Source organism: Aspergillus piperis (genome assembly GCF_003184755.1).
Source record: "Aspergillus piperis CBS 112811 unplaced genomic scaffold BO85scaffold_5, whole genome shotgun sequence".
Lineage (NCBI taxonomy): Eukaryota > Fungi > Ascomycota > Eurotiomycetes > Eurotiales > Aspergillaceae > Aspergillus > Aspergillus piperis.
The window spans coordinates 1,224,689-1,247,253 of record NW_020291595.1 but is presented as its reverse complement, the minus strand read 5'-3'; the positions used below and the strand labels follow the sequence as shown (position 1 = coordinate 1,247,253).

At 52.2% G+C, this 22,565-nt stretch overlaps 8 protein-coding genes across 8 annotated transcripts; 5 read left to right on the top strand and 3 right to left on the bottom strand.

Moving 5' to 3' along the window:
• Nucleotides 1–153: 153 nt before the first annotated feature.
• BO85DRAFT_457916 (BRO1-domain-containing protein) lies at nucleotides 154–6,089 on the bottom strand (the record flags this gene model as incomplete). The annotated part of the gene is made up of 6 exons (XM_025661549.1): nucleotides 154–1,272; nucleotides 1,329–2,925; nucleotides 3,002–3,304; nucleotides 4,328–4,501; nucleotides 4,559–5,805; nucleotides 5,877–6,089. The coding sequence occupies 6 exons, from the start codon at nucleotides 6,087–6,089 to the stop codon at nucleotides 154–156; spliced, it is 4,653 nt and encodes a 1,550-aa protein (XP_025517769.1).
• A 488-nt stretch (nucleotides 6,090–6,577) lies between these two features.
• BO85DRAFT_486302 (endopeptidase La) lies at nucleotides 6,578–9,976 on the top strand (the record flags this gene model as incomplete). Its single annotated transcript, XM_025663381.1, has 2 exons — nucleotides 6,578–9,757; nucleotides 9,815–9,976. 2 exons carry the CDS (start codon nucleotides 6,578–6,580, stop codon nucleotides 9,974–9,976), a joined length of 3,342 nt encoding a protein of 1,113 aa, XP_025517768.1.
• Nucleotides 9,977–10,839: 863 nt separating this feature from the next.
• Nucleotides 10,840–11,440, top strand: BO85DRAFT_518604 (uncharacterized protein; the record flags this gene model as incomplete). The annotated part of the gene is made up of 3 exons (XM_025664980.1): nucleotides 10,840–11,060; nucleotides 11,138–11,197; nucleotides 11,283–11,440. Exons 1-3 carry the CDS (start codon nucleotides 10,961–10,963, stop codon nucleotides 11,438–11,440), a joined length of 318 nt encoding a protein of 105 aa, XP_025517767.1. The 5' UTR covers nucleotides 10,840–10,960.
• Nucleotides 11,441–12,957: 1,517 nt separating this feature from the next.
• Nucleotides 12,958–13,990, bottom strand: BO85DRAFT_476458 (uncharacterized protein; the record flags this gene model as incomplete). The annotated part of the gene is made up of 3 exons (XM_025662785.1): nucleotides 12,958–13,565; nucleotides 13,788–13,797; nucleotides 13,886–13,990. The coding sequence occupies 3 exons, from the start codon at nucleotides 13,988–13,990 to the stop codon at nucleotides 13,375–13,377; spliced, it is 306 nt and encodes a 101-aa protein (XP_025517766.1). The 3' UTR covers nucleotides 12,958–13,374.
• Nucleotides 13,991–14,839: 849 nt separating this feature from the next.
• BO85DRAFT_251250 (protein kinase family protein) lies at nucleotides 14,840–18,326 on the top strand. The gene has a single exon (XM_025654934.1). It carries the CDS (start codon nucleotides 15,238–15,240, stop codon nucleotides 17,983–17,985), a length of 2,748 nt encoding a protein of 915 aa, XP_025517765.1. The 5' UTR covers nucleotides 14,840–15,237; the 3' UTR covers nucleotides 17,986–18,326.
• On the top strand, nucleotides 18,066–18,478 carry BO85DRAFT_251335 (uncharacterized protein). The gene is made up of 2 exons (XM_025654935.1): nucleotides 18,066–18,156; nucleotides 18,228–18,478. The coding sequence occupies exons 1-2, from the start codon at nucleotides 18,146–18,148 to the stop codon at nucleotides 18,415–18,417; spliced, it is 201 nt and encodes a 66-aa protein (XP_025517764.1). The 5' UTR covers nucleotides 18,066–18,145; the 3' UTR covers nucleotides 18,418–18,478.
• Nucleotides 18,479–18,534: 56 nt separating this feature from the next.
• BO85DRAFT_447708 (CobW family GTP-binding protein) lies at nucleotides 18,535–20,290 on the bottom strand. Its single transcript, XM_025659774.1, has 6 exons — nucleotides 20,111–20,290; nucleotides 19,911–19,994; nucleotides 19,845–19,856; nucleotides 19,678–19,774; nucleotides 19,085–19,619; nucleotides 18,535–19,010 (listed from the first exon to the last, which is right to left on the bottom strand). Exons 1-6 carry the CDS (start codon nucleotides 20,229–20,231, stop codon nucleotides 18,669–18,671), a joined length of 1,191 nt encoding a protein of 396 aa, XP_025517763.1. The 5' UTR covers nucleotides 20,232–20,290; the 3' UTR covers nucleotides 18,535–18,668.
• Nucleotides 20,291–20,448: 158 nt separating this feature from the next.
• BO85DRAFT_417385 (Mob1 family protein) lies at nucleotides 20,449–22,360 on the top strand. The gene is made up of 2 exons (XM_025657775.1): nucleotides 20,449–20,804; nucleotides 20,878–22,360. Exons 1-2 carry the CDS (start codon nucleotides 20,571–20,573, stop codon nucleotides 22,213–22,215), a joined length of 1,572 nt encoding a protein of 523 aa, XP_025517762.1. The 5' UTR covers nucleotides 20,449–20,570; the 3' UTR covers nucleotides 22,216–22,360.
• Nucleotides 22,361–22,565: the final 205 nt, after the last annotated feature.

The window sequence follows — 22,565 nt, the reverse complement described above, 5'->3', positions numbered from 1 at the left end:
CATAAACATAAACATAAAAAAACGTGTCCATTCCATAAATAAGTCTATCATACTTTCATATCATGATTCCCTACCCCTGTTTTCCATTGTTATTCCATTCCATAGCATCCCATGAATCTCACCCCGTGCCATGCATGTGTAATTTGGTTAGTTTCATTTCCATGCATTCAGGCCAGCCCAGGGGTCATTGCCAGACGCAGATGTAGATTGGGGTTGGGACTGCGAGGGAGCTTTGTGGTGCTGGGATGTGCCGTAGGGTCTGCTCTGGGCGTAGCCGCCAGGACCCGTTGGGTACGGCCCCGTCGTGGAGGGGTAATTGGTCTGCTGGGGACGGGGCGGCGGAGGAGGCGGAACGTAACCCTGGGGCATAAAGGAGGATGGCGCTGCTGGCGGAGTGGGCCCGGCGTAGCTGAATGGAGTAGGGGTGGACGTGTAGAAGTTTGGCGGGGGAGAGATGGCCGGAGGGACGGGGTAGGCCATTGGGTTGTAGCCCTCTGAGAGAGGCGCTGCTGCGCCTTGTTGGAACGTCTGTCCTGGGACGTAGGAAACACCTGGTGCGTGGCCCATGTACTGTCCGTAGGGGGCAGGTGAATGCGAGATAGGGATGCCCTGAGGCTGTCCCCCGACATTGGGAGGGTACCGTGGGGACATCTTCGGTGAAGATATGGCGGGGTTGGGATATGCGGGCGTCTGGATGGCGGGAGGAGGGGACTTGACCTTGGACGGCGCGGTGGTCGTGGAGGAAGGAGTTGATGATGTCTTGGGTTCCGTAGACAGGCGCTCCATTAGCTGTCGCAGCTTCTCCCGTTCGCGGTCTTCCTGCTCAGTGGCATTGCTTGCCTTCTCCCGCTCGATTTGGCCTAGCAGCTGGGCGCCTTCAGATCGCCGATTGTTGATAAAGGTCTCAACATTCTTCTTCAGGCTGTCTACGGTCTCGGTCATCTCCTTGTAGAAGGTCTGGGCTTGCGCCGTACCCGACAGGAGACCATTGAATGCATCGTATATCTTCTTGTATCGGGACATCACCGTGTTGCGTTGACGGGTGATAGTTTCGTACTTCGATTGCTCGGCGCGTACTCGTTTGTCCTGCAGTAGATCGCCGTATATCTTCGTAAGCTCCTTCATCAGCGAAGCCTGCTTATGATTGGCCTGGAGGAGTCGGTTCTGGTGCGGACGGAATTTCTCCAGCTCCGCTTCGAAAAGCTGACTCTCCTGTCCAGAAATGGTTTTCTTGTTGAGTATCAGAACGTTGGAGATGTCGTCGTTGTGGACCTGTTTGAGCCGTTAGTCTTGCGGAGCAATGTGTTGAAGCCTTCACATAGACGTACCTTATCCTTCAAGTCTTTCAAGACCTGAGCCCGTTCTCTCTTGACCAGGTTCAGCTTCTTCAATATAGCTTCGACTCTTGCGATTTGCTCTGACACTGAAGAGCTGCCTTCGTCGTACACATCATCAATCAAGCTTCCTTCTGCCGTTGGTGCGTACGGGCTACCAAGCCCATTTTTACCCTTGCCCTGCTTGGAGCCAGCTTTGATCATGGCACGCTGGAAGAGTACTTCAGCCTCGTCTGTTTCACCTGCAGATCGCATCTCATCGAAGTCTGCCTCGTATTGCCGCAGAGTAGACAGTAGCTGTGAGTCGCTGGCACTCGCTTCATTGATGGTGTCTCGATAAGTTCGAATATCGCCCCGTAGAGTAGTGTTCAGCCTGGCGCTGGGCTGCTGACTCCAATCCGCTCCGTATTTGGAGCGCATCTTTTCGCATACACTCTCCTCCAGGTCCAATTGTTTAGAACACTGGTCTAGTTGCGCGAGAATCTCCACTTTGCGATCCTGTAGCCCATCGAAGGCCTTGATAAATGGTTGATGACCCGCAAGCTCCTGGCACCATCGTCGGAATTCATCATCCACAGTCACCTCCTGGTCCATCCCCCCTTTAAGGATATTCAAGCTACCCGGAAGTTTCAGATAATCAAGACTGGCCGCCATTTCTCCATTTGCCGTCTCAACTTTCTCGGTTTCCGCACGGATCAGCTTGGCTTTCTCTTCATCATAGAGACTGGCCGTTTCCGTAACGGACATCGGGACCAGTTTTTGGAAGATATCCGGGCCGATGATACGTTGGATATCCTGGCCTTGATAGAGCTCGCTGACAGGAATCGCCTTTGCGGCAGGCAGCTTCGCAACAGCTGACAAACCTGCCTCGCTGGGAATGGGTTGGTGATAGATGAAGTCGTTGTCCTTCATAAATACGGTAAGCTTGGCTTGGACATTGGCAAGATGATACTTGATGATATCGAGGAGGTTGGTGCCCGATTCGGAGCTCAAATTGGCATTCGGGGAAACCGATGATGGGAAAGACTTGGCCCATCCTAGTGCTGCAGTTGAGTTCTTCTCTGCCAGCTGCAGCCGAGCAATGGCCACACCGTGTGATCCGCTTTCGCTGTCCGTCAAGGCTTGGTAGTAGGATGCTACGGAGGCCATGTGCGCCGCCTTGGCTTGCACAACGATTGTCCAGACTTTGTCGAAGATTCCCTTTACAAACTCCTGCATTCCCTCAGCGGCCTGAGAGTACAGGTAGGCCGACTGACTTGCAAGTTTTGCGAGTAGACCGGCCTTCTTATTGTCCGCGATCTGCTTCTCCAGGAATACTTCTTGGCCTTGTGCGAGGGTGATGTTGATCAGAGCCTTAACAGTTTCCCGGTTCAAATCGGTCGACGGCGCGTGGAGGAAATTCTCGTTGATATACGTGAACATGCCTGCGGATGCTTGGAAAGAGTGATACGCGGTTTTGAGACCGGTATCTTCGGCGCGATTCTGGTTTGCCGCATGGCATGACAGAACGGCGGAGATGTTGAAGATAATCGATGCTTTCTCGAACGCCAACGAGTATTGCGAAGTAGGCTTCTGGGTAAAGGCATCATACCTATGCGAGGAATTGGAGCATTAGCAGACTGGAACGGCGTGGCTGGTACAGGAGAAGACCAAGGGGTTTAGGATACCAAGTGAAGGAGATCTTGATATGGTTCTCATCGACCGGAAACCTCAGGTCCAAGAGTTCCAGCTGTCCGTAATACCGATACAACAGGTCGCGGCCTGTCGCACTATCCTTCCCCGCGCCCCTCATGTCCTGGCGCAAGCGGTTGAGGGTCGCGCATTCTGAACTGTAGCGATCGGGGTCTTCACCGTAGCTCTGACGGATGTAGTCCTTGAGGGGTCGAATCCAATCGATCTCGTTGGTCTGCTTGAGCGGACACGAGATCATAGGCGATTGAACCATCTTGTTGCTCGGGAGGAGCGGGGAGCTCCCATCCAAAGGCGGAGAGACAAGCGGGCCCGAGGTCGAGCAGGGAAGTCAAAGTAGGGCGGACAAGGGCGAAGTCGCAGTGATCGAGGGGGAGGGTTTTCGGGGATGACACTGTGGGGTAACGAAGGTAGGCGATGCTTAGTCGTTCAACCCTGCGAGAATTGTGGTGGCCGGTGGTGGTAAGGATCGATAGATAGATTAGTCGCAGGGTCGCTAGTAAGTCTAGTCGTCCCCGAGGCAGCCTAACAGTAGTTCCGTCGTTAGCTCGACGATGATGACGGAAGTGGGGAGCCCAGCAACAAGACCAGCGAGGGAGGCGGGAGGGAATTGGGTGGTGTTAGTTGCTCGGGGAGGAGATTAGGCTTTACCTGGCAGGCTACAATCCAAGACGAATGACAGGTCTCACCTGCTGGGTGATAGAATCAAGCAGAAAGGAGTGGAGTGGAGTAGAGAGAGAGAGGTGGTCGGTGGTTGGTGGTGGTTGACTGAAGGTGATTGTGACGAGTTGCGGATGGGGGCGAGGAGTGTGCTGTGATGGGACGCTTTCTAACCGCCGGCCGTGACGGCCAGAAAGGCAGCAATGTGGCATGCCTGAATCTATACTTTCTCTCTTTCTCTCTGACACATCTTGCAATTTTAAATCTCCACCAGTCAATGCCCTGTACTCCTCCGGACAGTTGGACGATCGAAACTCTGAATTGATTACTTGTTTTAGAAAGAGAAGAGGAGAATGTCTTGGAGCGCTAACTCTAATCGTACACGACATACATACACACATCATCCTGAGTAAGTCTCTCTATAAACAACCCAACGTCACAAATGAATCAATTGAACGGATACAGGCGAATCGAATTATCCCAACATGCAGAATGGCACCAGAACCCCCAATCTCGCCGGCGCTATGATATTTTCCCGTAAACATAATTACACAGTAAGGAAACGAAGGTGTTTCGAAGGAGTATCCAGATTTTGTCGATTATACACATGTTTGTCGGGGAACTCCCTTTAGCTGGAGCCGGACTTCTTCTCGTCGTCGGATTTGTTGCTGTCGCCGCGGTCCTTCTTGCCTGACTCGCTACCCGAGCCTTCCGATCCCGATTGTTTGGAGTGGTTCATGAGCTTATGCCAGGCCGATTTGAGGAATCCCTCGTTTTTGGAGGAGTCGGAGGTGGAACTGGAGTCAGGAGTCGATCTGCTTCGCTGTCAGCAACACCGTAGAAGTAATTAAACTCAGGGTAGCTACAAAACTCACCCATCCCTGGGGATGTCCATGATGCGCCTGGCTGTCTTATCACCCATTTCATCTGCAAGAACCTCGAGAATTGTTCGCTGGTTGCTAGTCAAATACTTCGGCATGGCAACCTTGAACTCCACCTTCAAGTCACCCGTAGGAGTGAAGGCTCTAGAACGGCCCCCGAGTTTCTTCATACCCATGCCAGACAGCGTAATGCGGTCACCCGTGCCAGTGCCCGTGCCAACCTTGACCTTGACCTCGCCGTCCAAAGTCGGGACGGTCACTTCACCGCCAAGCAGAGCAGTAGTGAGGGGAATAGAGGCCGTGTAGAGAATATCGGAGCCGGAGCGGCTAAAGCGGTGGTCGGGGGAAACCCGGATAGAGACATAGAGGTCACCGCGCTGTGTACGGGAGCCAGGGGCTGCCGCGGTGCCTGTAGGAGGGGCGTCACCTTCTCCGGACACTCTCAGACGCATACCATCCTCGACACCGCCGGGGATGTCGACCTGGACGGTCTTGCGATCTCTGACCACACCACTTCCTTTACACGAGCCACACTCGGATCCGCGGGGAACAATCATTCCCGCACCTCCACAGGCATCGCAGGTTGCTGCAACTTGGAATCCTCCCTGCATGAAATGTACCCGAGTGCCAGAACCGTTGCACTGACGGCACTGCGAACGTTTGGCGCCCTTCTTCAGTCCATCTCCGTCACAGGTGCCACACTCTTTCAGAGGAGTGATGACAATATCCTTGGAGGTACCCTTCGCAGCTTCCATGAAAGAAATGTTGGTTTGAACCTCGATATCTTCGCCAACCAAGATCTCCTGGAACGGGCTTCGGCGTCCTCGACCCGCACGGCGAGCGCCGCCGGTAAATGCGCCGAACAAGTCTTCGAAATTGATGTCACCCGAGAATCCTCCTCCAGGGAATCCACCACCAAATCCACCACCGAAGCCGTGGAAACCACCGGCGCCGGCAAACGGGTTACCGCCACTGGGATCGAAGCCGCCATTCTGGTCGAAAGCAGCTGAGCCAAACCGGTCGAAATTCTCGCGCTTCTTCGGATCGGACAGGAGTTCGTAGGCCGATTGAGCTTCCGCAAACTTTTCCTTGGCGCCAGGGTCTTTGTTGGTATCCGGATGGTATTTCTTGGCCATTCCATAGTAAGCTTTCTTGATGTCTCCTGCAGAAGCACCTTTGTCGACTCCTAGAACTTTGTACGGGTCAGACATGGCTCCAAGAGGAGCGGTCGTATGGAAAACCTGCGGACGGGAATGGGAACTTAGTCACAGCCCGGACAATCTCTCCATGGGACATTGTAGATGATACCTACCCTTGACGACAGGAATGCCGGACTGTTCTTGCTACGAACACCATCCCGCAGGCGCTGGCTTGTCGAAGAAGCAGTCGACACATGATAAGTCCGAACGGTGGTGGTTGATCGGACACTGGCGGCCGGGCTCTGCTTGGAGCATTGTCGCGAAGTCCGCAGTAAACGAGCGGGAATAGCCGCGGCTTTGGGCATTGCGGCGGAAGCAGTACTCATCGTGAGCAGCAGAGGAGCATCCAACGGGAGGATAAAGAGAGACGATGAGAGAGGGAACGAAGGAGAAAGGCAGAGAAGCGAGATTGGAAACCGACGAAGCTGATTCGAGCAGAAGCCGGTGACCTTTTAGTTTTGAGACTCGCTCGACCGCCTCCTGATGGGGAAGACGCTTGGAAGCTTCGAGTCGCTCGCCTCGAAAAAGTTTCCCGACCGGAGCATCATTAATCCGCGGGCTGCGATGATGAAAGCCTGCTTCGGTAATCAAGCACTCGACCGACTTGACCGAAGTGAACTGATCTCCCCCTCGACCTCATTGTGCCCATTGAGCCATCACCTTCCTCTCCTTTTGTCTTCGTTGGGATCTCTCTCTCAGTCAGCTTCCGAGCTACTGTCTTGTATTATATCAATCCTCCACCCCCTCTTCTTCTCACTCACCTGCTTCTTTGCCGCCTCGTTTCATCCGCATCTACATTAGTAAAGCTACTAGCATGCTCCGCGGCCAGACTCTCCCCTGGAGAGCCGCGCTCCAACAAGCCTCGCGTCCCTTCATCCCTCGACCTCTACTTGCTCCCTCAAGATACAATGTCACCGCCCGATCGATACTAAATGCGTCGCGACTTCACCGCTCCCTCCCGACCTCCCGCGCCTTCTCCTCGAGCTCCATCCGGCGGAGAGAGAAGCCCCCACCCGGCGACGAAAAGGACGACCCTGCTCAGAAGGAGCAGAAAGACGCAAACGAGGAGAAGGATGTTGAACGTGCTCCAGACGCCCGACGCAAGGCTGCTGATCCCTCTGGCAAGCAGGGATCATCACACGAATCCGGAGCTCCGACATCGGGCTTTGCACGGCGGAAGGAGAAAGCGGGCGCGGACAAAGAGCAACGTGGCCTGGAGGAAGACTCGAAGAAGGATGGTAATGCAGTAGAAGGCAAGGGGAACTCATCTGATACCCCATCCCCTATACCTGTCAATGGTGGCTCCGACTCGAGGCCTAGTGGCGCGAATAATGGTGGCAACGAGGATGGCGGTAAGAAGGGCAAGAAGGGCTCCGGCGAGAAGGCCTTGCAGAAGCCATCAGTTCCCGAAGTATATCCTCAGGTGATGGCAATCCCGATCGCAAAGCGACCGTTATTCCCGGGCTTTTACAAAGCAATCACCATCCGAGACCCGAATGTAGCCGCCGCCATACAAGACATGATGAAGCGGGGACAACCATACGTTGGTGCCTTCTTGTTCAAGGATGAGAATGCAGATGGCGATGTGATCGAGAACTTGGATGATGTCTATGATGTTGGTGTCTTTGCTCAGATCACGGCCGCGTACCCTCTCCGGGGCGAAGCGAGTGGGGTGACCGCCGTTCTTTATCCCCACCGTCGTATCAAGGTCTCTTCGCTGCTGCCGCCTAGCGATGCTGCCAAGGCTGGTACAACCGAGGAGAAGACATCAGAGCGCCGTGGGGATGTTGTCGCCAGTTTCGAGGAGGGCACTGCCGAACTCGCCCCCAAGGACCACTATGAACCCACCTCCTTCCTGCGAAAGTACCCCGTCAGCTTGGTTAATGTGGAGAACCTTGCGGAGGAACCTTACGATAAGAAGAGTGCTATCATCCGCGCCGTCACCAGTGAAATTGTCAACGTCTGCAAAGAAATCGCGAGCCTGAATCCGTTGTTCCGCGACCAGATCTCTGCGTTCTATACCGACCAGTTCCCCGGCAATCTGAGCGACGAGCCCGCCAAGCTGGCGGACTTTGCCGCCGCCGTCTCTGCAGGAGAGCTCAACGAAATGCAAGAGGTCTTGGAGTTGATGAATATTGAGGAGCGACTTCCTAAGGCCTTGGTGGTGTTGAAGAAGGAACTTATGAACGCGCAACTCCAATCCAAGATTTCTAAGGACGTGGAAGCTAAAATTCAGAAGCGACAGCGTGAATACTGGTTGATGGAACAGATGAAGGGCATCAAACGGGAGCTGGGCATCGAGTCCGATGGCAAAGATAAGTTGGTCGAGAAGTTCAAGGAAAAGGCAGAGAAGCTTGCTATGCCGGACGCCGTCAAGAAGGTGTTCGACGAGGAACTCAACAAGCTGGCCCACCTGGAGCCTGCTGCCTCTGAGTTCAATGTCACCCGCAACTATCTGGACTGGCTTACTCAGATCCCTTGGGGACAAAAGAGCGTGGAGAACTTCGGTATTCAGCATGCGGTGAAGGTTCTCGATGAAGACCACTATGGTCTCAAGGATGTCAAAGACCGTATTCTCGAGTTCATTGCTGTGGGCAAACTCCGTGGTACCGTGGAGGGCAAGATCCTTTGTCTGGTCGGACCGCCTGGTGTGGGAAAGACCAGTATTGGAAAGTCCATCGCACGGGCACTGAACAGACAGTATTACCGCTTCTCAGTTGGAGGCTTGACCGACGTTGCCGAAATCAAGGGACACCGTAGGACCTATGTAGGCGCTCTTCCTGGACGCATCATCCAGGCCCTCAAGAAGTGCCAGACCGAGAACCCCCTTATCTTGATCGACGAAATCGACAAGATCGGCCGCGGGCACCAGGGAGACCCGTCTTCTGCGCTTCTTGAGTTGCTTGATCCTGAACAGAATTCTTCGTTCCTGGACCACTACATGGATGTCCCGGTGGATTTGTCCAAGGTTCTCTTTGTTTGCACAGCAAACGTGACTGACACGATCCCTCGGCCACTCCTCGACCGCATGGAGCTCATCGAGTTGTCGGGGTATGTTGCCGATGAGAAGATGGCCATTGCTCAGCGGTATCTCGCCCCTGCTGCTCGAGAGCTTACCGGTCTGAAGGAGGTTGATGTTAGCTTGACGGAGGAGGCCGTTGAGGAACTCATCAAGTCCTACTGCCGTGAAAGTGGTGTTCGGAATCTGAAGAAGCAGATCGAGAAGGTTTATCGTAAGGCGGCATACAAGATCGTTCGGGATCTCGGCGAAGATGTGCTCGCAGAAGAGAAGGCTCTGACAGATGAGGGCAAGGCCGTTCAAGAGGAGTCACAGAAGGAGACTGAATCTCCCGACTCAAAGTCGCCTGTCGACCCGGAAAAGTCCACGACGGAAACGCCTCGCGTTGCGCTGAAGGTTCCGGAAAGTGTGCAGCTCAGTATCGGCAAAGACAGCCTTACTGACTATGTTGGACCCCCCATCTTCACGGCTGACCGTCTCTACGACACCTTCCCTCCTGGTGTGACCATGGGCCTTGCCTGGACTAGCATGGGAGGTGCTGCCTTGTACGTCGAATCAATCCTGGAGAACGCCCTGACGCCTCAGTCCCGACCGGGCATCGATATCACCGGTAACCTGCAAAACGTGATGAAAGAATCTAGCCAAATCGCCTACTCATTTGCCAAGTCGGTTATGGCGAAGCAGTTCCCCGAGAACCGATTTTTTGAGAAGGCTAAGCTGCACATGCATTGCCCCGAGGGTGCCGTGCCGAAGGATGGCCCATCTGCTGGTATTACCATGGCAACATCTCTGCTGTCCTTGGCTTTGAACCACCCACTCGACCCAACCATCGCTATGACGGGAGAACTGACCGTGACCGGAAAGGTCCTGCGCATTGGAGGTTTGCGGGAGAAGACCGTTGCTGCTCGCCGTGCTGGTGCTAAGAAGATTATTTTCCCCGCGGACAACATGTCCGACTGGCTGGAGCTGCCTGAGGTGAGTGTTGGATGACTATTTGGGAGTGCCGGATAAGAAGCTAACTTACAATCACAGAACATCAAGGAGGGCATCGAAGGCCATGCAGTAGGCTGGTACTCGGAGGTGTTCGATATCCTCTTTACCGACTTGGACAAAGGTGCTGCCAATAACATTTGGCAGAAGCAGCTGGCTGAGAAGCCTGAGAAGAAATCCAACGAAGTAGAGGAAGACGAGTGAATTACGCCACCAGTCCTCACGCCTTGATGACATACTGTTCTCCAGCTCACGCCGGGCATTGTTTTATTTTCTTTCTGGTCACGTGCAAGGCGTTATCCTGTGGAAAGCATGGTTCGGAGTTGTCTTCATTTTCTCGTCACTTTTTTCTTGTTTAGTTTCTAGATTCACCCGTTGCTTCAAGTTGTGGGCCATACCACGACACCACGTTGAAGTTGACGTTCGCCTCGACCTGCTTTCTAGCAGTCCTGATACGACGAACGGCAATACTGCAGCCTAGCACTCACTCCGCTCTGAGAAAAGAAGATGGTTGGAATGATCCATAAGACCGGCTGTGTATCATTGTTGGATCGTGTAATAAGCCGGTCTGGAGGAAGAGGATAGAGCTCTGACTACAGTGCTTCCTGACGCTGTTTTCAGGCTTGCTAATGGACAATATCACATCTTGTATATGTACATATCAAAGCTTTGTCTTTGTTTCTTGTAATAGAGGCTATTTTGCCCAAGCTCTGCTCCTTCTAGGCAGCCAAACTATGGCTTGAAACCTACACTCCTGCCCATATTAGGTAGAGGGATTGCCTCTTCACCTCAAAGACATCTGTAATCAAAGGTGAATATTAGAGAGGCTGAGACGCACGATCTTAGTTGGTCTCTCCCGTTTCCTACGATTCTACCTCACCTTCCAAATATTGAAAGAAGTGCGAGAGAAGTATTTGTTTCAACACTCATTCACGCGTCCGGCTTGCTAAAGGAGAGGCAGGATATCTCATTCACAGCGGCGTAAGTCACGGGACGTCTTTTCTCTCAATCTATAAAGCGTCTCGCAGGCCCCATCTTGCGCTTCTCTAACTCTCCTCACCTCTCATATCCGTTCCTCACATACCCTCACATCTTCTCTCGTAACTCACATATTCCGCACATATCGTCGATCAGCATCTCTCGTTACCACCCCAAACAAAACAACCGCTGCCCTCATTGTCAATCACGATGCAGTTCAATATCCTCTGCGTTCTGACCCTCCTTGTTGCCTTCGTGGCATCCGCGGCCGTCCCTGAGGTCGCTCCTGATGTCACCAGCACTCATGGAAGTATGTAGTTGTTCTTTCTTCTTATGTCATTCACACAGAAAGACAAGATGTCTAACCAACACATTCTCTGCATAAAGCCTGGTTCGATGTTGAAGACTTTGACGTGAACGATTTCAAACTTGCTACTCGTGATGAAGGTTTGTGCCTCTCTGTCTCTGTTAACATGACATCCCCTGTAGACAATGCAAGAAACTAACCTCTTCCCTTTTCCTCTGAACACAGACGAGACCAATTCTGAATTGGTCAACGAAGACGACGGTGAAACGGTCGAAATTAAGGACAAGAGATGTCATCGCCGTGTTTGCCGTTATAGCTCTCAGTGCTGCCACACTGATACATGCGTTCTGGGCGCCTGCATGGGACCTGGAAAGTGGCCTTAAGTGTGGATTGCATGTACCCTGTCGACAAGTACGCCTGATGATGGCCTAAGTTTTGATTGGCTGTCTGGTGCGCATCATGAGTTTGTGCTTGATGGATGGTGATGAAGAAGCAAGCTCTAGTTAGTCGACATGGTTGCTATTACCTGGGTGGTGTTGTGCTTTCTTTTCATATCTGCCAATCTTTCTCAGCTTAGTCTTTGACACTGAGTGGCTCCTCTGTTTCTTTTGTGTTACTTCAATTCTCCACTCTTGTTTTCTTTCCTGTGAGTCGTTGTTTGCCGAACAGGGCAATCGTCACCGTGGACTGATCTGTTGTCACCTGCTGCGCGGGACGACATAAGGAACGGACTATGGAGACTTGAGAGCCTAGTTCTAGCATTCTCGACGCTTGCTTTTCACTTGATTGATAGTATTCTGGCAATTCTATTCACTTAACCCTCACTGGAGAAGAACCTTGGCCGACATGGCCTAGAATCTATTTAGTGTAACCTACTATATCCTACCCCATCACCTACAACTACATTACAACCATAACTAGATATTGATCCGTGATGATAATACTAACCGCATACTATCACATATGCATAGACCGTCCACTAACGACTAGGATTGTAGATATCGCACCAATGATCATGAAACCTTATCCGTCCTATAGGAGTAAGCTACCTACCCGACCTACATGTCACTACTAGTAGTACTCTTACCATTACTGCTACTTCCGTCCGGACTCATCAGGGCCCCCCCTCTCGACTGGGTCCCCCAGGCTTTGCCCCGGATTGGATGCAAGCCAGGGGAGCTAGTTGGTAGAAAAACCACGACAACGGATCTGACAGGCTGGATGAAGACGGGAATGTGTCATTCGGACTGCCTGGCTATATACCATCCGGGAATCTCCGCATGGGTTGGTTGCCTGGTTATTAACCTGACTTTTTGACCCGGTTGACCTGAGTGGTAGGAGTGATGATGGCGATGATGTATGTCCCATTTATTGTGGTAATGAAGGACTAAGTCTTTCTCAAGAACTAGTTCTTGAATGTCATCATGTTAAGGTTCACTGAGGTCATCGATGATATTATCAGATGGTATGTTTGGCCTACTCTAACAGACAGACTATTCCCTTAGTTGTATACACTAAACGTTGACACAGTTGTACAAGAACATGCATACCATGTCAGTAGGCAGTGCAGCGGGCCTGCATATACAGTCCCCATGCCATCATCATCTTCTCTCAAAGCAGGCTCAACCACGACAACAACGGGTTGTCTATTTAGCAACTAGTACTCAGTAGCTACTACCTGTACTAGGAATAGCAGCTATGCTGTTACTAGCACAGAAGAGAAATGAGAAATAAAATGAATAACGGGGATGTTTTATTACGCTACAAGGTGGAGGATAATGATTGGCCGCATCATCCTGAGGTGTTGTTGTTCCTTCGATCTGAATGGGAGCATCACTTTGAAAAAGTAAAGTTTAACCGCGGGGGGGATAGCTAGTACCTACTAACTAACTATAGGTAGTAGTATCTATGAGGACCCGACGGAGGGTCTTGGTGCCGTGATGAAGTATGAACTATTAACGAAGGATGGGGTCTTCCAGGGACCAGTTTACTTATCTTTGTTGGATTATTGGATCCAGGTGTACTACTTCATCTCACGCCCCTCTCCTCCCTCTTTCCTTGTCTTTCCCACCCCCTCCTCCATGGCAGCAACCTGGTTATGCACTTGATCGGGAGAGGGGGGTGGACCTGGCAGACAGATGTTTGTACAGCGTGGCCTTGCCTGGTGGTGTTGTTGTGTTTGCGGATCTAGCGATACGCTCGGGTAAACTAGAAAATTTACATATGGAAGGGGCTACTAGTGATGATGAGGTGATGGGTGGATTCTGGGGGGGGAGAGGAGAGGGGGGCGTCCTCGGTGATAGTGAAGGAGAGTTAGTTAGGGGACGATCGGAGACGAAAACCCGACCAGCTCAGTAAGTCGGATACCAGAGTAGCAGTAGGAGTAACAGTTGGATCGGGAGAGGAAGAAGACAGGAACGAACGGGGAGGCTTCGAGAAGAAAGTTGGGCTGTGCGTCTGCAGTAGTGGATGCCGTGAGATGAATCGAGTAGTGCTCCAGCCTGCTTGCTGTGGACTTTGAAGAAATCAAGGCGTTATCCGAGGAATCAGATAGATAGCGATTATTGTAGAGTTTAGTTTACAAGTCGGTTTCCGGTTATTTCCTAAGAATTTCTTTACTTTTTGAGTTTCTTAGTAGGGTTGATTCCCGATCGGAGTCCTTCTCCCCCAATATCTACTACTACTACTACTTTGTATCTCCTAACGGGAATATACTACTGACTGACTAACCAACTGGTAACTAACTAACTAGTTAGTTAGGAAAAATGCTCGTCTCATCTTTAATTACTACTGCTACTACTATCCCCATCCATCCATCAGGCACTCACTGTCAGGCCGCCGTGCATCTCCACTGGCTCAAAGACGGCGGCTGTGATTGCGGTTCCAGATTCGCTGTCTCGCCCATGGCCCAGAGACTGACTAGACTCCTCCATACTTAGTAGTATCTAGTAGTTTTTCGCATCATCCTTCGTGCTTTAGTCCGTTTGAGATTTCCATTGGTTTGAGGGTTATTTTCCTACGCAAGGATCCGATCGTGCGTTCGCCGTTTCTTCCATCGGTCTTCCATTGGGCCTGTTCCATTCTGGCCCAGTCCTGCCAATCTCTTTCCCTCTTTCTTTCTCACGCACACACACTCTCTCTTGTGACAACTAACTATTACTTGCTTGCTATTATTCATTCCATCTTCATCCTCTCACATCTTCTCTCCCTCTCACTCTCTCTTGCTCCATCACTGCATCTCGTGGGCGGTGAATTCAACCAACACTTTCCTCGCCTCCTCTTTCACCATCTCCTCTTACAACTACTAGTCTCCTCTCCTCTCCTCTCCTCTTCCTCTCTACCACCCCCATTTATGGATCAACTGATCGACTGGCTGCGATACTAATCCAATCCTCGGCCTTTCCTTTCCTATTCCTTCAGCCCAACCAGCCTTGCAGCCGGGTGACACCTACAACCAAGTTAGTCGGTCTACTATCGACTCATCTTCGCCCCCATTCGTCGTATTCTGCTCCTCGTCATCCTTATTTGTCCTGCGCGTCTCTCTATGCCCTCTCTATCCCACTGCATTGTCACTCCCTCTGCCTTTGATCCCCATTAGTAGCAACCTGACAACGACAGCAACAACACCAACACCACCACCATTACCTCCACTACCCCAGGTCATAAGAACAAGATCAAATTACATCCCCGACCATCATCTCGTCACTGTGCGCCCAGTGGGACTCGGTTTGACTGGGCAAAGCAGTGCCTGGACAACACAAACTCGGGTTCTCACCGACTTCTTCAGGGAGATTCATTTCTATTTATTTATATCATTGAATCCGATTTTAAAGTTTTTTTTCCCTTTTATTTTTCTCTTTCGTTAACTTGATTTTTTATTGCTTATTGGTCTACTTCAGCACAATTTCTCATTTTTTGTTTTCTTTGCTTTTGATTCCCTGCTTTCTTTTTCTTCTTCCCTTTCGCTCGTCTCATTCAACAGGGCTTTAAATCTAATACCCATAATTATTTCTGTTATTTCCTTTCCCTCTTCGTCAGACCTGTGAGAGACCTCGCACAGGGTTACAGTCACTGCTGACCGCAAGGATTTCGTCGCAATTCTTATGGACATCGCCATTCCATCCCCCTCGGGTGTTCCAGTCGTTCTCCGTACGACAATTTAGCGACCGTGTCGATCCGTATGGCCATCTCCATTGCCGACAGTTCCTGTAGCCCGACGAGGTCGCTCGGTCTGTTGTTGGACCCGGAGAAGGTTGACCTTCCCCGTCCCAAGCAGAGCATGTGGCATCGCCTGGGCCTTCGCAGGTGGCTGGGCCGCGATGATCGAGATTTCTCCTCACATTCCCCCGCTGGCGACGCTGCCCCCACCGCAAATAAACCCAATTCTCCAGCCGCCCACAACGAGCATAATGGTAATCAGAACAGTAACAACAACAACCACCACAACTCACCCCCCAACGGCAAGAATACCAACAACAAGCCGCACCACAGCAACAACAAAGCCCACGATAATCTCAAGCGTCGCCTGTCCAGAAAGGTAGGAGTTGGTCTGCCGCGAGCCACTACCTTTAAACGACAGAACTCCGAGCGGCGAGACAATCTATCACCCCTAGAACCCGAGCCCCGTCGTGCAGTGTCTGCCGACCGTCGTCGCGCCGTGAGCTCCCACCGGTCCAGATCCCCACCGCCCACCGTGGACCCCAGACTGTCCGCTCCCGAGGTTCAGTGGCGCGAAGACCCGAGCGAGACCACGGTCGAGCGACTGCCTGAGGCGAATGAGGACAGCGACTTTCTCTCGGAATGGAACCCCTGTCCTGACGTGGCGGAAGCTCCCGAGGAGCTACCGGACGACACGCTCGAGATGGAACTGGAAAAGCGATGGATTTTGAACCTGAGCATGCATTTTCGGGATCGCTCGGAGCGGGAAAAGTTTTTCGTCACATATGCTGAGACTCCGACTCGGTGGCGGAGAGTCACCATATCCTGCGACTACCGCGGTGCGCCCCCGGATTCCCTGGAACAAGACCTGAGGGAATTGCGGTATCAGCGAGACAAGTGTGCCCGAATTTACGAGTCGATTCGCGAGTCGCTGTCGGAGATTCAGTTTTACGACACAGTCACCAACCTGAAGCTGGAAACTCGCGACGGCCGCCTGCATGTGCACGTTACGGAGGATGTCAACGAAATCATTCCCTATCCGCCTGTTTCTTGTATCGGGCATTTGCCACAAGCACGACTGGTCCCCGAGAACCAGCTCCATTTCGACGCGCATCTATCCGGCTTCGTCTACAACGTCCAGTTAGATGGCAAGGCATACATCAAGAAGGAGATTCCTGGACCCGACACAGTAGATGAGTTTCTGTACGAGATCAACGCGCTTCACGCCTTACAGGGCACCCCTTATGTGGTCCGGGTAGAAGGAATTGTGGTCGACGACCTGCAGCAGGTGGTCAAGGGTCTTCTCATTAGCTATGCAGAAAAGGGAGCTTTGGTCGACATTCTCTACGAGAACCGTGGCTTGATTTCCTGGGAGCGGCGGGAACGCTGGGCCAGGCAGATCGTCCACGGTCTTTGTGAGATCCACGAGGCTGGCTACGTACAAGGAGACTTTACTCTTTCCAACATTGTTGTTGATGCCGACGACAATGCCAAAATCATTGATATCAATCGCCGGGGCTGTCCGGTAGGATGGGAACCTCCTGAGATTGCGGCGAAAATCGAGAGTAACCAGCGAATATCGATGTATATTGGAGTGAAGACGGATTTGTTTCAGCTGGGCATGACGTTGTGGGCTCTGGCAATGGAGGAAGATGAGCCAGAACGACAGCCTCGTCCTCTAATGATTCCACCGGACGCACGGGTACCGGACTACTACCGTAGGTTGGTCTCTATCTGTTTAAGTGCCACCCCCCGACACCGGCTGTCGGCCAAGGAACTTCTAGGCTTCTTCCCCCGCAATATGTGGATGACCGAGCAGTCATTTCCTCCGATACGTCCTGCACAGACAGGCCTCGGCGTCGCCTTACAGAACGGCGCTTTGCCGCTGTACGATCCTCGAGCGGCTTTTCTGTATCACCACACGCAGCCTGTAGTCAATGGGGCGTCTTTCGACACTCAATTATCGCTGGATGATACATACTCATTACAGCATGACGGCAGTGACTTTGCTTCTTCTCCAGATAGAGAACATTACATCATGTCCAGGGAGCAGCAAGTCGGGGTGGCTAGGACAGCGGAGCACGAACTGCTCGAAAGGGAGCCCCTATCTGCAGCCCAGCGCAGAGTAAACGCAGTCACCTATTCACCAATGGCCAATGGAGTCTTGCCTCAGACGACTCTGAGAGGCTCTCATGCAGTACACAACACCGTCCCAAGTTATATAGAAGACGAGCCTGATTTGGTCGCCAACGCTCATCCTCCTTATCCGCGACGAACAATGGACGGTGCAGTTGATCAAATCCCCTGTGAAGCGGATCATTTGCCGAAAGAATTTGCTGGTGTAGAGGGGCATCTATCGCCATCATTGAATCGCTATTCATCCAACAACCTATCGGAGATGGGACAGTCTCAAGAATCTCCAATGTCATCAGCAGATACCCAATCAACGGATTTATGCCCAGCTCACCTGACGGACCTGGGACAGGCGCTGATGGACGACCAACATTGGCCGATGGAAGCGCCGTCGCGTTCCGTTTCTTCACTTCTTCACTCGATACTACCGATTAATCCTGCAGCCAATGTCCCCGACCAGAAAATGATAGACTCAGACGCAGACCGATTCTCGCATCTCAGTATGAGTTCCACCTTGGGATACCCTCACCAAGGCCTCCAAGAACCCACGACCTATTTGAGCGAATCTCATTTACCCATCAATCCAGCATTTACGGAAGACGCCTTAGGCGTCCATATGACAGGAAGGGAGTGTTGAGCCATTGCAGGTAGTGCCACTTGTTCATAGTAGTCATCCATGACTTGCAAGCCATGGGGACCGAACAGTGCCACTCCTGCTATTTTCACTGTACAGTTAGTTCTTTTGAAGCGTTGCTCTAAGGAGTATTCAGCGGGCATCATGGCGAATATGGAGTTGGATGATTTCGGGGTTTGCTTTTTTCTTTCATCTTTGTTTTATCTTTGGCTTGATCTACTAAACGCTGATCATCCCCTCAAAAGCCCTCACGCAGGTTTTCACTACTGCAGTTGCGAATTAAAGTCTCGGGAACCCAGCTGCCATCAGAGCAGTGGGGATAATTCTGGACATGGCGTTTTGTTTTTCGTTTTCCCGTCTTTTTGCTTTCTGCCTACCTACCTACCTACCTGCCCACTAACGACTTACGACCGGATGGATATTGTGACTTTTTGAACTTTGCGCCGTTTCAATCTTGTACACTGGTTTGTTAATACTATTCGAAGCAGCAACTGTATTAATCTGAAAGGATGACTATTTGATTGGCCTCTCTTCCCATATGAATAATACATCGTATCTAATAGTAAGTAGTATGCAACTTTAATACTCTACTCTTCTCTTCATACATACATTCATCATCATCGTCGTCATCGTTACAAATACCCTCATCACCAACCCAATCAGCTACTAGTAGTAGTGCTACTACTCTACCGGCCCAACCACTCCTCCAAACTCCTCTGCCACGCCCTCCCCCCATCATCACCACCCAACCCCCGTCCAATCAAAACAATCTTACACTGGTTCTTCCCATCCGCCGGCTCCGAATCCCTAATCTCAAAAACATCCCGCACTGCCTGAATAATCTTCGTCGACCCATCACTCAGCACCAGAATCCCCTTTAACCGATGGATATCGAATCCCGTCGGCCCAGATACTTCCTCCGCAAGCGGCATCACAGAGTCCCAGAGGACGGATTGAAGCCAGGTGTCCACGCGGGATACTTGGGCCGGGGTGATGGGGGGAGTAGTGAGGGCGATGGTTGAGATGGACTGCGAGTAACCCATCCATCAGTAAACGATCCTAACAAAACCAAAGAAGGGAATGAAGGAAATGGGGGCTATACCGGATCCATATGACTATGTCCCTTCTGAGCAAAATCCAACGAATCCAAATGATCATACGCATGCAAATCCAGCACCACGCCCTCTATCTTCGGCGTTTTGCTATGATCCGTGATGTGGATTTTAGCTGCGCTGTTGATGGCCGTCACGCGGTCTTGGACTGTGGCGAGTTCGTCTGCTGTGACGAGGTCGGCTTTGTTGATGATGATTACGTCGGCGTGTGAGATTTGCATGTGTGCCATGGAGAGGACGGGGCCGGTGTGCGTGTGCGTATGGTTGGGGTTGGAATCGGATTCGGCGGTTCCGTGGCTGGAGACGGTTTCTTCCGGAGTGGGCTCGTCGAGCAGGTGCAGGATGTTTTTGGCGTCGACCAGTGTGACGATTCCGTCGAGGTAGATGCTGCTCCCCAGGTTGTCGTCGACCCAGAAGACTGGGGCGATGTTACCTGGGTCGGCGAGCCCTGTTGTTTCAAGCAGGATGTAGTCGAAGGCGCCGCGGCGTTCCATTAGGGATTCGATGGCCATGACGCCGTTGTCTCTGTAGTTGGTTAGATGGGTGGGTGGTGGTCGGGCAGGGAGGAAATGGGGGGGTGTACTTGACGGAGCAGCAGATGCAGCCATTGCCGACTTCCATCCATTCGGTCACTTCTTGACCGTCTTGGTTGACGGTTAGGGGTTTCTCGATGTCGGTTGCTGGGTGGGTGTTAATTGGGTTGTTTGTTGTTTATATAGTAAGAGGAAAAGTGTATGCGTTGTGTCTTACAGTCACCGAACTCTACATTATCTTAGCAATTTGATAATCTTGTGGTCTAGAGTGGTGGTCACTCACCGTTCATGATCACGGCAATCTTCTTGCCATGCTTCTCGGTGAGGATATAGTTGAGGAGAGTGGTCTTGCCGGCTCCCAGATAGCCTGACACGAGGGGACATGTTAGTTAATGTGGATCTACGGGATATTTTTTTCTTTTTTTCTTTTCTGCTGCTGGTCTACAAAGCAGATGGATCTGCATGTGTGGCATCACATCATACCAGTCACAAGCGTGATGGGCACGCGGTTCTGAGGCGGCGTGTCTAGTGACGTCGATGGCGGGGCCACATCGGGGGCGGTCGAGATGTCAACCAGCTGGGGTGGGGCATCGTCGTCGTCCATATTGAACGCTGTGTTTGTGCAAGCTGGGGAGAAAAAGCTGACCGGAGTATAAACTAGAATAGTTAGAATGCCAGATGAATGCTAAGATATGGAGAATGTCGGGGAATGACGTTACCCCAACAGGAACCGCTAGGGCTTAGGGCACCGGCAGTCATTTGGCAGCAATGCAAACCAGACAATCGCGGCCAGTCCCCGTCCGGCCAGCTCCATCTTATCTCCTCATTTCAGCTAGTTGTTGTTCTTCTCCAATTCCCTTTCGTCTCTCCTTTACATTCCTCCTCTTCATTTCCTTCTTTCTTTCTGTTTTCACTCATTTGAGACTCTGCGAATCCTCTCGCTATGGCTACTGCGGGAGTCTCGCAGGCCACCTCTCCACGTCTGCCTAGTCCGCCCCCGTTCACGGAGGTCCAGATCGGGCCCAAGTCACCCTCGGTCGGCGAGTCCTTTGACCACGAGACGGAGCAATTGCTGGGCGCTTCACAAACATCGGAGGATGGCTCAACCAGGAGGATTCGTCCAGGTACTAGAGCTGGGGATATGGCTGTTGGACCGCCTCTGATCCCTCTCTCTCAGGTACGGTTTTCGTAAACAAAGCACAGCTGTCTCCGAGTAGCTCCGCTGACCCAGCCACCCCTTTCTGCGATAGCTCGATTCCCCCTTCCAACTCCAAGAACACCTCAAGGCTCTCTACAATCATTACACACGGCCCGAAGGCTCTGATACAGTAGTTCCCATCAATCGGGATGTCGCCATGCAGCTCGCAGAACCCCCGGACGGCGTCGACCGGTCGCTATGGCTCTACGAGCTGTGTCGCTTCCTGACTATGAAAGTCAACAATCTCATCATCGCCTTCTTCGCCGACTCTCCTCCCTGCTCCTCCCAGACTTGCCCCGAGATGCGGGCATCCGAGTGGCAGTACCTCTGTGCCGTGCACGATCCGCCCAAATCCTGCTGCGCCATCGACTATTGCTGCCATACCCTCGATTGGGCCACGAATATCCTTACGTCGCCTAAATACTTTCCCAGCCGACTGACTCTCGGCTCGGAGACGGGCGGCGGCGCACAGGCCAGCATGAGACATTTGACCAACATCTTCCGACGGCTGTATCGCATCTTTGCGCACGCCTGGTTCCAACACCGGGAGGTGTTCTGGCAGGTGGAGGGACACGACGGGCTATATATCTTCTTCAAGACGGTCTGCGACATGTACAGTCTCATTCCGGAGGATAATTACACGGTTCCTGTGGAGGCGGAGGGCGTGGATGTTCAGCAGCCGGCCGCGCCGGAGCACACGGACAATCGTCGGATGACAATCTTGCGCAAGGAGAACGAGCCGTTGTCGCTGGAGAGTATGGAGCCAGCGTCGATCAGCACGGGAGCAACCACGAGGCGTCACAAAAATAGCCCGTCGATCAGCTCGAGCGTGACGACCATCAACGAGGGCGCAGAAGACGATGAGCAGCCGAGGCAGCAGGCTGTAGCGGCGGCAACGGCTGCGGTTGCAGCTGCGAATGCCGCAGCGGCTGCTTCCGCTCCTGCTCCTGCTCCTGCTCCTGCCCCTGTTCCCACCCCTGTCCCTGCACCGAAGGAGGCCGAGCCAACGCCAGCGGCCGAGGAGCAGCAAAAGTCTGAGCCAGAGCCGGAGCCGGAGCCTTCCGTTGACGACAACGGATCTAAGGTCACTGTTTCGGAGGTACACGCCGACGATGACGAGGCTACCCAGGAGTCAGTAGAGAAGCCGGAAGAGAAACCAGAGGAGAAGCCGGAAGAGAAACCAGAGGAGAAGCCAGAGACAACGGAGCCCGAGGCCGAGCCCAAGGCTGAGGCTGAGGCTGAAGCTGAGGCGGAAGAGCCGGCCAAGCCTGAAAGCGAAGCCCCCGCAGAGACGGAGGCGAAGCCCGAGGTAGAGGCAGAAACAAAGCAACCGAGCGAGCAAATTAGCGAACAGGAAGCGCCAGCGCAGGAAGCAGCGCAGGAGGCGTAGCGACGAGCAGATCCCTTTCTAGTGATTTCTTTTTTGACATGATACATGATGGCATGTGTCGATATCACGGTTGTAATATGTGAGCATGTTTGTGGGGAAGGCTCTGATGTAATATACGAGCGAGTAATGATACCCTTATGAGTGGATTGGACTGCTATGTCTGTAGTTTAGATGTAGATGTAGATGGTGGTTGTAAACGATAGATGGTATGGTATCTCCGCCTAACTCCGATGATGTCGATAGCGATATTCTCCACCGGAAGTAGTCCACCTCATCTTCATCTTCAACACAACCAACTATCCCTCTTTTACCATCAATTGCACATACCACCAATTCGTACACCATACACA

What these genes read in the sequence shown, in the direction of transcription:
- BO85DRAFT_251250 (XM_025654934.1), top strand. Translation starts at nt 15,238, where the DNA reads ATGGCCATCTCCATTGCCGACAGTTCCTGTAGCCCGACGAGGTCGCTC.
- BO85DRAFT_417385 (XM_025657775.1), top strand. Translation starts at nt 20,571, where the DNA reads ATGGCTACTGCGGGAGTCTCGCAGGCCACCTCTCCACGTCTGCCTAGT. An exon ending in CTCTGATCCCTCTCTCTCAG is followed by an intron (nt 20,805 to 20,877) that starts GTACGGTTTTCG and finishes TTTCTGCGATAG; the next exon opens with CTCGATTCCCCCTTCCAACT.
- BO85DRAFT_447708 (XM_025659774.1), bottom strand. Translation starts at nt 20,231, where the DNA reads ATGGACGACGACGATGCCCCACCCCAGCTGGTTGACATCTCGACCGCC. An exon ending in GCCCATCACGCTTGTGACTG is followed by an intron (nt 19,995 to 20,110) that starts GTATGATGTGAT and finishes CCCTCGTGTCAG; the next exon opens with GCTATCTGGGAGCCGGCAAG. An exon ending in GACATAGTCATATGGATCCG is followed by an intron (nt 19,011 to 19,084) that starts GTATAGCCCCCA and finishes GGTTACTCGCAG; the next exon opens with TCCATCTCAACCATCGCCCT.